Consider the following 13,602-nt stretch of genomic DNA (forward strand, 5'->3'; position numbering starts at 1 on the left):
CACTCTCATCCTAAGACCATCTCTAACCCCCTCTTACCATAACACCCACTCTCACCCTAAGATCACCTCTCACCCACTCTTACCCTAACACCCACTCTCACCATAAGACCACCTCTCACTCCCTCTTACCCTAACACCCACTCTCACCCTAAGACCCCCTCTCACCCCCTCTTACCATAACACCCACTCTTACCCTAAGACCACCTCTCATCCCCTCTTACCCTAACACTCACTCTCATCCTAAGACCAGTTCTCACCCCCTCTTATCCTAACACCCACTCTCACCCTGGGACCTTCTCTCACCATAAGATCCACTTTTTTTATCTTAGACCCCATCTTACCCAAAGACTTACTTTTACCCTTTTACCCATAGGTGAAGAATTCCCACTCCCGCCCTTAAAACTTCTACAACCCTAAGACCCACTTAACCATCAGGCACATTATCTCAGTCCCACACTTACTCTAAATGTTTCTTTATCATTTTAAAACCATTTATTACCCTATGACCAACTCTCACGTTGTTTCGCTGATCAGATTGTAGTTTCAATTGCATGATGTGTAATGTGCATTTATGTTACCCCATTATAAAAATGCAAATTCAGTTCAATATGTAAAATTAAACGCATACAGTTAGACATGAGACATGTAGAAATAATAGTTTTGATATATTTATATAGATCTCTTTACAAAACAATTTCATCTAACTCTCTAAACATAAGGTTACAAATAGCATATCTTACATAACCTCACAACACAAGTAATTGAACTTTATCCACTAATATCTAATTTTTTTATCGGTTATCGTTTCTGGGTTGTCACAAAGTCCTGCTATGCATAAAGTTTCAAATAAAATATCCTAAATAAACAAACTCACAACTCACAAGTATTTGAACTTTGTCGACTTATTCAGTTATCGTATTTGATTTATCACAAAGTCCTGCTGTGTATAAAGTGTGTCATTAAAATGAATACTTCCTAAGTATTCGTCCCTGGTCCGATTGTAAACAAGTTCTTCCATGCATTCTAGGGCTAATGGTTGGAAATCGAGGAAAAACTTATTGGCAAACAGCATTTCACTTTTTGCTAACACCGGCAAATCTCCTGAAAATAGAATTGTTTTTGAATTTACACAATCTATAAATATGTTTCCGTCGTGATTTTAATTTCACTCGCAATCAATATCAAGTTTGATTTAAACCAGGGGGTCCAACGTGATTTGTGTTTGCCGAATTTTAAGTAAGGGAAATTGTGTGAAGCCGAATCAAATGGCGTCGTTTGAAGGAATTTCGGTGTTTCAGGTAGGTATTTTCACCTTGTAAGTAAGTTACAGCACCATTCTCGCAATATAAATACGCCTACCCGGAGACCACATCTGTAAGCGTCTTTCGTTTTTTTGAACTTTTGTTTCTAGAGGCCTTAACAAAAAGTTATTGAATGTATAAGCTGAGCGATTAATTGTTTACAAAATTAAAATAGAAAATTGCGTGACTTCAAACTGTGTTTTCAGTCCAAGTTTACCATTCTTGTACCTATTTTAGCTATTTGTTATTGATTTTTGCATTAATTATCTTTTCGACGGCTAATTCACTTGCATGGGCAATATACGGCCGATTTTTTATGTTTAAACACCTTTTATGTTGGGCGACGAAGTTTTATGCAGTTTTTGTGTGAAGCAGAATCAGAATAAGCGTGCTTTAATAGTGTAATTAAGTCATGAGCTGTAACACATGTTAATATTAATAATAAAATAAAACAAATACCCAATAAGAAAATAACGCGTATTTGTTATGCAAAATTACCCACCAGATACACTTGCGTAATAATTTAGCAACATTTAATACTCTAAAATACACCATTTTAAACTGACCAAAGATAAATTGTTCGTGTTGGAGGACCCCACAGCCACTTTCAACTCATCGACGATGTTGAGGGAATAAGCACTTCACTGCGGTTAATAACTTATGTTCACTGAAGTACGTGTACTAATAGTAGGTAGTCTTACAGGGTCTAGAATAAATTGTTGAGTATAATTATATGGTAATATACCCGGATATAAAATGTCTTCTACCTGTCAAGATGGAATAATTAGTTGCATCTAGTGTAAAAATGAACAGTAATTTCCCTTAGTTATAACCTTAACATATCTGGAAAATACATACAAGAGGTGAGTAAATCATGAGTAAATGTAGTTCAATTAATATTGTTTTTCTAAATTTTAAGTGAATTAACAGCGAAATCCTTAGGATGAGGTAAATGCAGAGTAGTATTGTTCGTACGCCAGTAATCACGAACCTCAATTAACACGACATTGATTCAATGGCAGGAACGTACGTAACGTGCACTTGCTGACATGATTCCATGTGGTTAATGAAAACATCAACACGCAAAGAAGTGTTCATTGTTTACACTATTTTCGACCAAGCTCCATAACATGCAATAGCACAACGAACAGTTATGTTCATTGTATTCACGATTATACTTGATTTCCGAAGGCTACTCTTCGTAAAAGCTTAAGCCTTAAAAAGAAGTATTTTTCTAGATCGTGTTTTTTGCGGACAAAGTTTCATTGCTTTAGTCAACTCAAACGTTTTTATGTTATATGTAATGTGTTTATGTTATGATGTATGTTCTTGCCAAAGTATCATATAAATCTTGTGAAATGGTTGTTTGGCTGTTTATGAAGAGTCCGATTGCCTTAAATGATTCCACGCAAAGAGTCCGATTGCCTTAAATGATTCCACGCCGACGCAGGGTTCCCGGCGGACATCGTATTAATATTTGTCAAGGCATAATAATAGTGGCGTTAAAATAATAAAAGTGTGGATATTTCAATATATTCTTGTGTGATTAATTCGTTTGATTTGCATATCCCTTAAGTTGACAGATATAATCAGACTGAAAAAATATTGCGTTCATTGAATTTGCCGTATTGCGGGACGTTCATGTTACACCAAGAGTTCTTACATTGATATATCAAGAAACAAATTTAATTTTGGGGTACATACAGATGCATTGCTGGAATACTATATACAAGTTATTTTGCATAGCAAATACACGGTACGTTCAAATTTGATATTGTTATAAATATTAAAACTCCATTACTTACTTTTAAGCAGAACACATTAGTTTATTTTTGCTTTGGGGAGAAAAGTTATCTACAAAACAAAAATATACAAGAAAGACCACTGATGCAAATCATTGGGCGCTATATGTTTCTTTGTTTAGTTGATAATTATATCTGGGAAACTTATTTAATATAGGTTTATTTTAAATAGTTTCGGTTTCAATGATACACCTCATGGAGGTTCTCGTTCTGTCAATATGTACACTTATAGGTTGGAAAATCACGTGACTTAAAGGGGTTCTCATATAGGTCACCACGGGTCACAAGCGATGTAAACAAAGAAGTAAGTGACGTTGATTTCTAAATAAATTTTTTGACAGATAAGATAGAAAAATATTTCTTAGCATATAAAAAACTATGATATTTCTTCTGCCACACTTGCGAAATATTTCAGATTTGCTTGTAGCTGAATGGTGCAATCCTTGGCCAAAAAGCAGGAGATCTTTCAACAAAATTCTGTCATATTAAAATTTGCCCAAAATTGCATCGACGGCAAATATCACGCACATACTTTATTTCGTGCCATAATAATTTAACTACAGCCAAAAGGCAAACAATAATTTGCCGATGCACAAAATCCAAAATTCATGCGAAAATAATTTACCGACGACTGAAATGCAGATAACTCGCGCAAACTTCCATGCAAACATAATTTACCGACGCCTAAAATACAGATATCGCGCGCAAACTTCCATGCAAAAATAGTTTACCGACGCCTAAAATGTGGATATCTCGCGCAAACTTCCATGCAAAATTAATTTACCGATGCTTAAAATGCCGATATCTCGAGCAAACTTCCATGCAAAAATAATTTACTGACGCCTAAAATGCAGATATCTCGTGCAAACTTCCATGCAAAAATAATTTACTGACGCCTAAAATGCAGATATCTCGTGCAAACTTCCATGCAAAAATAATTTACTGACGCCTAAAATGCAGATATCTCGTGCAAACTTCCATGCAAAAATAATTTACTGACGACTAAAATGCAGATATCTCGTGCAAACTTCCATGCAAAAATAATTTACCGACGCCTAAAATGCAGATATTTCGGACAAACTTCCCTTTGCAGAGATCTTCATGTCCAGCAAACCTCCACTGCTTGTAGCGAGTCAACGACGATGTGTATGTGTGGATTGGATTAGCCAAGTAATTACCTAAAACAAATTTACTTCATCTATAAAACATTTTGCGAAACTTGCATACATAAAGCTAATAGGCTTAAAAATTGACGATTTTTTTTAAATCATAACATATGACCTGATTTCAATCGGACTGACTACCTCGACCATTTTCCATCGAAAACAATGATGCAATATTAAGTACTTCGTGAAAAAAAAATATACCAATATAACTTAATTGTAGTGTATCAGTGTGTAATTTATACTGCTATTAAAGTTTAAATTGATTCACAGGGGTATTATTGCATAAATAATGATGATTTCTTAGACATCTTAGACTTAGATTTCTTAAAGTCCTTAGACTTAACTGCTAAAGTGAAATGACTACGTGATCTGTTTGCAGCGTAAATAAATGTTTAAATTTCTGATTTTGTTAACAGTTAATGCACCAGTCAATTGTAACCTCGCCCCCATCCAGGTCCGGGGGTATACTGGGGATAGCGGGGGGAATAGGCCGTGTTTTTACCTTTCAGGTGGCCCCGCAGTGCCGGATCAATGCGGTGGTTTTGTCTTCGCGCCAAAAATTGCGAAGAATGGCCTTGACCTAGGATTCTGGGGTGCGGGGGCATTTTGCGGGGATTTTACTAGCAGTTCGTGTCTGAAGGGCGGGGATTTCACCCGGGCTTGGCTGAACCGAAAGTCAAAGTCCACGCTATTCACTGGATCTAGGAGGGCCGTTGTTACAATTGACTGGTGCATAATATACATCCGAGGTTGTTTTCGATGAGAAAAATGGCCGATGTGTTCCGATTGGTCTTTTTTGTGCATAAAAAGTTATTCAATGCATCTTCCGATGTGTTGCAAAAAATGACAAGTGTCATAGAAGAACATATTTTCACGAGTGGCGAAGGTACGAGTAAAAATATAGTTTTTTTATGATCACGAGTGAAATGAAATACGATCAAACGCTAAAATAAACAAATTTTCTGTTTCTTTTATGCTTATTTTTGGAGTTTTATAGAACTTAAATTTATTTTCTTAATAACCCCCGTTTTGAAAAGAGTGTTATTTACGTCGCTACCCTTGGGACGCCCCTCACGCAAAATTATAGCTGGTGACGTAGCTGTCAATTTTCTATTTCCTTTTTTTTTTGAGAAAAAGTTATCTGATATGTTTTTACAGATGATTATTCGCTCATTTTTAGTGCAAAAAAATTATGAACAGTTATCAATGCATCTTTGTTCCAAACAATAACGAAAACACTTTAAATCTAAGCGGTGCGTAAATACATTCATTTAATTTACTACGCCGCCATCTTTTGAATGAAAATGTGTAAGGTCGAATTGATATTTTCACTGTTGTTATTTCAATGATAAAACTCCATATTTTATCGACATTAAGCAAGAAAGAAAACATATGAATGGAAATATATATCAAAGAACAACATGGATCACTTAATAAATTATGTTTGAACACAATACTTTTTACCATTATAAGAACCGGGAACATTTAAATGAGAGTTGCTATTCAGCGTAGAAAAGAATGTTTCGTCAGGTACGTCTGTTTTTCGTGTCCACTCTAGTAAGTCTTTTGCCCTTTGGTCATGGAGGAGATAATCCACGTAGCCCCTACTGGCTGCTATGTGCACGGCCCCTTTTGAAGGTCGGATATTATGAGGGGCTGGTCCAGCATTCGACCATCTTTCCTTATTAGCTCTAAAAAGAAGTTGATAAATGCCGTTTAATACTTTTTTTTAAATATTAAATTATATCCCGACAACTAACCAGGATTGTTGCTTATACAGAAAGATTACTGTATAATGTTTATCCTCTTGTTTTTCGGTATCTTGGTGACTTTATGTTCGGAATTTAGCAGAGGCGGATATTCATATGGCTAATGGTTTTTATTATTTTCGAGACTCTGATTTAAGATACATAATTCCAATCGGTTTTCTATTTTTAGTTAAAGCATAACCTTGGCCTTGGCCTTAGGGGCACCAAACACAATTCCATGAAAGCTCTAAAATAATCTCTTCCTTTACAGTTTGGTTACAAATCTTTAACACTGACTAAATTATTCAGTTTTCATAGGTGAATTCGACGCCGCCCGATTCTAATCTGGTTTCACTAACAAAGCACAAGGTAATATTAGAGAAGAAAAACGAAAATGATATTTAACAACGGATTTAATAATATTGCACGATTTATTGTATGCGTTTTACTGGGAAGTAACATGCATACTTGTATGTATTTCGGTTGAACACAAATTTCATTCTCAAAATATTTACAAACATTTGAAACAATATTTTCAACAAGCATGTGTTGTTAGTGATGCATGTTCTTATCTGCAGTTCATTTTGAAGGACGGCCGGATATTAGGTTTTTGTAAACATCGTTATTCAAGTTTAATCTATGGAAACAATGTCCAATGTGATTTGAAAAAGACCCCTTGAAATAATATCTCAGAGCTTGTGAAAATGTCGTTAGATAAAATAAATTACAGATGAAATGCGTACCGGTTTAATACTTGAAAATACCTGATAATACATTGATTTTTACAGGGAAGTATTCAAATTTAGGAGTTATATTAACTTCCTCATCCACAACCCTCACAAAGCATATCTTGAATACGTACTAAAAAGCTTGAAGTTAAAATGTTAATCTCTTTCTCATCTCAATTCACCATAGAACAACAGCCATAATTCAAAATCGTATACGTCTTTACTCTTCATATTCCCTCACTTAATATGTTGATTTAAACCTTAGGGCAAGATTCCAACCAAAACATGTCAAATAGACAAACAACCGTTTTCAATATCAAACTAAAACTTAAATTGTCGATCAGAATCGAAATTCATTGATTGGACAGTTAAAATAAGTGAGAAATAGACTAAATGTAATTAATGAGGGATATCTTAGAATAGGGATCTCAATTATATTGAAACAAAAGGGGCCCAGGGGTGGTATTCAATACTGGTCTGAATTGGATCTAAGAACGATGTAGCTAATCGGATTGCGTGATATAAATAACGGACCTATACAGTGAATGGAGTCAATGCTGTATGACCTAACGATTAACCTAGGTTACATATTGAATACCACCTGAGGAGTTATATATTTAATTTGTTCGCTTTTGTTCTATTTTATATATATATATATATATATATATATATATATATATATATATATATACAACGGAAACTGCAGGAGAAACATATTGCACTACTATCGCCTTGTGTCAAAGACAATCTATAAAACAAGAGACCGCTAGACGCAAAACAAAAAAGAATACAATCGGGGATATTTACCGTTTTGTCATTTTGTTGTTGTGCAACAGGTTAAATCAATACATACACATGTATTACAAACATTGACTGATAAACCTTTAACTACTTACTAAATAATGCATTTATGGAAAATATTAACTACTGATAACAAGATTTTAATTGTGAATTTAATAGCAAAAAGCGCAAAAAATATTCAATGATTGGTGAATGCTTAAAGATTTGATGTGGTCTTCTATAGTCTCCTAAGATAAAGCGTGTTTTATGGTCATTTCTTTCAAATTAAACTCGATACCATTCATAAAAACTACTGTTTTTGACATTTTTTCAACCTTTTTGGAATATTACAACAATATTATGAATTGTGGTAAATCTTATTTGGGAGTAAATGTGCATCTTTAAAAAAAATAGAATAATGAAACTTGTAATATGTTTTCTCTGTTATGAAGAAAGGGTATTTGGGAAAAGAAATCTGATAATACATGTAAGTTGTGCCTCATAGATTATATAGTCTTTTAAAGGTTTGTTTTCAAAGGTTTAATAAAAACCCGTCAAGCTGTCAAATCTGCATGCCTACTGTGCAAATTGATCATATTTTTTAAAACGAAGTTTTGTATCTTTTACACAATTTGTAAACCCAAGATGAAATCTGATTTGTTTTATTAAGTTGCTCGTAATTAAATTCGTGTTCAATAAAGTGGTTTGAATTTTAAAAAACCCGTTTAAAAATAGGTTTTTTAATTATAAATTTCGGTCTAAGTAATAAACAGGTAAAGAAATAAACAGTTTTATATATTGACCAAAGCAATGAACAAAATACATGGTTAAGGGTAAAGTTTGGAGAAAATGAAGATGCGATGGCATTCTCCTTGAACAAAGGCAAACAATCGTTTTGTTTCGAATAATTTCAGCAACTATCTTTGTAAAAATGATATTAATATCTACACAAATGTTCTATATTTATTTTGTATCTACACAAATGTTCTAATACATTTTTTTTAAATCAAACCAACATGGCTGGAATCAATCCTGAACATTAAAGCCGATGGAATACTTAGTTTTAAACGTAGAGACAGTCTGCATAGATGCACATAAGAAGCGTAGCAAAAATAGGGGATCATTATTGAATGCATTGTTATTTTTAACTCATTTGACCTTTATGTTAAAAGAAAGCATATGATAGATCAAATAAAAAATAATAAGCCTTTATAAATTTTGATCATTTAAGTCTTTATAGTATGAGTACTTTTAATGTCGACCTGAACAAAACACGTTAGAAGTGTAAAAATATATTTAGTTTTATAATGATTAGCTATGGTATTTACGAAACAGTTATAAAATATACCTATAACGCCCAAAACTTATTTTTTCTTAAGTTCCGCTACGTTTTTATTTTATCAATCCCGCTTTTTTAATCCAACTTCTCCTTTATTTCTATTTTTATTATGTTTTATTTTCTTCGACAGCTTTATGTAAGTCATAATTCTTTACTCTGCATAAAAGTTTTTTTTATAAAGTCCAGTTTTTTAATGAAATAACCCAGCGTTGTTTTTAAAAACAAATCTAAACTAAACTATAGATTACTTTTCCATGGGCTTACTATATACGTACAATCGCAGTGTTGCGGATATATCGTTGGCTCCATTGTAAGCTCTGAGTATTTTCACAAGTTCAAAGTTTGTTCGCAATGGAAATTCCTGGCCAGTCAAATTTATAAAGTATTTCCAAGACACTCTTTTGTTCCAAAGATCCTTCATACATTCAATTTCTGGTTCTAAGACCGACATTGTGCCCCATTTCACGTCAAACCTTTGTGAGGTCAAGAAAACATTGTCAAAACAAGATGAAATTGCAAGGATTTCTTCATAAAACGCTGCAGTACTTTTTCTGTCTACATGAATGCAGTAAAGATTCTGGGGCCGGTATATCGCACGTAAAAGTGTTTCAACCTGCTTAACTTCCTCATGTATTAGGATACTGAAAGCAATCGGAAACTGTTTCTCTTCTTTTGTCAATGCGTCTGTGATGTATCCTCTGTGTGTCACAAAGTGTGTACAGTTCGCGGTTATGTTGGAAAACCTAGTTTTAACATCTAAAGTTTTATTTATCTTGTGATTTTCAAACCCTTTAATATATCTGCTCATTTCATTATTGTCGCCGTTGATTAAAGCTTGGCAATTGAAATCTAAAACACTTTTATTTGTAAACAAAACTGCTTTGTTTGTAACAACACTTGGATCTTCTATCAATGTACTACTATAGAGATGATCTCTTGCTTCAATTGCCAGTATTTGTTGTTGATTCATCATTTTCAATTGTACTTCTCTAAGGTCAAACCGATTGTTATTCTTAAAATTTTGTCGCACATAATTTACCGTAGATGTCAATTGCATAATTTGAAAATAAATTCCTGTGAACAGGACGGCAACAATTGTTAACGATATATAGGCAAAATGGGTTTCCATTTTTAAAACATTTATAGCAATTAAAATACCCTTATTTTTCACACAGCTCCGTTGTTTAAATCCAGTATTTAAAATACGAACGAGAACAAGAATCAACGATTAAAGCGCAGACTGCAAAATTCAAATGCACCACAACGATAAAATATTTGGATCGAGATTATGCATAATGAGGTCATTTAGATAACTGAATAATTTTGAAATTGCTGCCCTTATTAATATGTGCAACCTGCCTATTTTTGCAATCTTATCAATGCATATCGTACAAGCCCCGAAAGTGGGCATATTAAAATCACACCGTCCGTCCGTCCGTTCGTGAGTCCGGCTCAACTTCTCGTGTAATTTTCTATTGTATGGACAGATGTTAAAAAAAATGGCCAAATGTGTTTGGTTTATAAGGACATCATACCGCGTATAAGACCTCTGTTCATACCTTTAGGTTTAATGTTACACTTAGTGTTTGAATACTATCAAATGCTGCATATAAGGAAATAGAGTATCGGTGGTCGTGTCCGGGCTGTAACTTTTCATGTATGGACATATTTTAAAATAACTTGCCACATGTGATTGACATACCAAGACGACGTGTTTCCCGTGTCATTATCTCTAGGGTCAAGTTCCCACAAGTGTTACTGCATATTAGGACATCAGAGTGTCGTATGTCAAATATGGGTGGTACTTATTATGTTCAGAAGCAATTTTAAATAACTTGCCGTATTTATTCGACACGTAAATGCAATGATGCATTTTCAAGACCGACGCTGTATTGTTGTCAAGTATGGAGGTGTTTAACTCCTACGGCACAAACATAATGCCGTGTGGTCTTGCAAATGCACCAGCTATGTTGCTTAGACATGTCATGTGGTCTTGCAAGGTCACCAGCCATATTGGTTTGACATAATGTCATATGGTATAGCAAATGCACCAGCCATGTTGGTAAGACATCATGCCATAGCTTTGGTCTTACAATGCATCAGCTATATTGGTTAGACATAATGCCATGTAGTCTTGCAAATGCAACAGCCAAGTGTGTTAGACATAATGTCATGTGGTCTTGCAAATGCGCCCGTGAGGCATAGTGTCATGTGGTCTTCCAAATGCACCAGCCATGTTGGTTTGACATAATGCCATGTGGTCTTGCAAATGCGCCAGCAATATTGGTTAGACAGGAAGGACATTTCATTGCTATTTACTTCCCTTTTACACACAGTTGATACATGTTTAATAAGTTATGAGTGGTAAGTTTAGTACTTCATCGTTGAATAATCAAGTGTTTTTTTCTGCATGGTGGCGTAGGTTTTCTAAATAAATTGTATTTCTCACTTTGATATTTCTGACATGTATTTGTCAAGATCTGTGTAGAATATTTTAAAAAATGTTACAAGTCTTTAGTTTTATCGGTGTGTTCCCACTTTCCCAACCGCTATCTTTTTCTTATATCGAGTGCTCATACAGTGTGTTCAATATTTCACGTAGAGGAAATTTTGTGTGTATGTCTCTCACATCATAAGCAAAAGCTTTAGTAAAATCAATAAATACTGTATATATTACTCAACAATCGTGAATTGATACCGTGTAGGACAAAAATATTACTTTTAGTGCCCATGTTTATTCTAACCCCACTAAAGCCCTGACTATCAACACATGAACAATTACCCACAGCATTGTCATCTCCACGTATACCATTAACAATCCGCACACCTGTAAATTACAAAATTCTAACGATATCTTAGCATATTTATTTATAATTTTATCACAATTCTCCTCGGTATGTATTCATCATAAAATATATTCATCGGGTAAAATATCATACAAATATCATACAAAGCCATACAACTGTTAAGTTTCATTTTCTACATTATCTGGCAATTCCCAAACACACGCATTTAAATCTCCACATAATACATACTCACATTCCTCAAAAAAAAAGTGTGTACATAAAGTATATCATTCATACTAAATTGAAAACATTTTGCTCTAAATACACGGCCTTTTTTGTTACATTATATAACAAACACAGTAAAATGTCATTTTCTTAATCAAATTAAGCTCCATTTAATTTCAACCAGATGACATGACGCTTTTTGCTATACATGACAATTGTTCGTTGATAAACTTGTTTAAAAGTGTAAATGCTGTAAAAACAACGTTTGTTGTATTTACATAACACAAGCAAGAGTTGGCAATATCTACGAATTATATTATAATAAAACCAAACTTGACTTTTCATACCTCGGGGTACAGTTTAATTACAATTCTATGTTTGCATTAATGGCTAAATTGGAAAAAAATAATTACAAACCTCCATTCAGTTTATGACATTTATTTAATTCTATGAACTCCTATTTTCTTGTATGGATCTGAAAGATGGGGTTTCAAAAGCATCACATCAATTGAGCAGTTTCAATTGAAATACTGTACATTTACTCTTAAAATGAAGACATTTCACGAATTGTTATGTTCATGGTGACTTTGGTATAAAACCAATTATGTAACATGTTAAGACTAGAATATGGTTCTAATGGAGTAAAGTGAAAACTGCTAAAGATGATTAAATTTAAAGATTTTGCTTATAATTTGCATACTCCTAATGCAGTTAAAGTTCCATGTATTTCATATGCTAAATAATTTTAGACGATCTTGATTTGTCAGATAAATTGTTAGCATAAGCCAATTTCAATCTATTGTTAAGTCTAGGTTGTATGACCAGTTCTTTGCAAGACTAAAATGGCGTTGTGTCATAAACTTCTTTAGTTTATTGATTTTATAACAGAAAACATTGTTTTGAGGTATGTCTTCATATGTTACCTAGGATTTAGCTTTTTCTATATGTCAGCGTCGAACTGTTGTCATGGTTTACTATAATAAATATGTAAATATCTTAATACATTGAACGGAATCAAGTTTATGCCACCTATGTGCCAGTTTCTATATGGGTGATGAATACCATTGTGTTTTTCCTTTTTAATAATGATAGGAATAATTACGTACAACAGTATTACTTTACTCATTCAAATACTTATAAACGTAAGGAACTTATGAATTTCAAACAAAGGACAAAACTCATTAAGATTCCTATATTCTGTGATGGAATACTTTCAAACTTTCGATAACTCATTCTCCGTTTGTAAACATCAAAATTCAGCTTAGTTTGGAATTTTTTTTGCCAAACGTGTATGTCCCTAATGGCTTATACAGAACACAATAACTAAAGATAAAAAGGAAAGTTCAGTATTAAACATCGTGTTATCAATAACTTGAGTAACGAAAATGTCTGGGCTTTATCTTTATATGATTTTAAAATACGTCTGCAAAAATATTTCTGAATATATCTGAAGAGCATGCACACAGATAAGATTCAATTATGACCGAAAGGGACAAGGTTACACTATGAGTGCATGATGACTAAGGTTGTATATCATTGGAGTAATGTTTCGGAAATACCACTTTCAACCGAGTGTTATGGTGTGGTATAGGTGCCCGCCTCTCACTTAGGGGATATGGGTTCGACCCCCACCCTGCGTACCTTCTATTAGCCATTGAAATGGAAACGGATTTGAACGTGAATTTGTAAGCTATAAGCTTTCGTCACAATCGGGCTAAACGTATATG

At 33.8% G+C, this 13,602-nt stretch overlaps 1 protein-coding gene across 1 annotated transcript; it reads right to left on the reverse strand.

Annotated features, from left to right (window-relative positions):
- Positions 1-685: 685 nt before the first annotated feature.
- LOC128237117 (beta-1,3-galactosyl-O-glycosyl-glycoprotein beta-1,6-N-acetylglucosaminyltransferase-like) lies at positions 686-10,117 on the reverse strand. Its single transcript, XM_052952344.1, has 4 exons — positions 9,140-10,117; positions 5,734-5,960; positions 4,153-4,281; positions 686-1,101 (listed from the first exon to the last, which is right to left on the reverse strand). Exons 1-4 carry the CDS (start codon positions 9,991-9,993, stop codon positions 911-913), a joined length of 1,401 nt encoding a protein of 466 aa, XP_052808304.1. The 5' UTR covers positions 9,994-10,117; the 3' UTR covers positions 686-910.
- Positions 10,118-13,602: the final 3,485 nt, after the last annotated feature.

The sequence above is a fragment of the Mya arenaria genome, chromosome 1, assembly GCF_026914265.1.
Source record: "Mya arenaria isolate MELC-2E11 chromosome 1, ASM2691426v1".
NCBI classification, from domain to species: Eukaryota; Metazoa; Mollusca; class Bivalvia; order Myida; family Myidae; genus Mya; species Mya arenaria.

Excerpts from the sequence above, each read along its gene's own strand:
- LOC128237117 (XM_052952344.1), bottom strand. The coding sequence starts at position 9,993 with ATGGAAACCCATTTTGCCTATATATCGTTAACAATTGTTGCCGTCCTG. Across the intron at positions 4,282-5,733 it reads TGTTCCCGGTTCTTATAATG|GTAATTACTTGGCTAATCCA; the intron begins GTAAAAAGTATT and ends AATTTGTTTTAG. Across the intron at positions 1,102-4,152 it reads TATCTGCATTTTAGGCGTCG|GAGATTTGCCGGTGTTAGCA; the intron begins GTAAATTATTTT and ends TTCTATTTTCAG.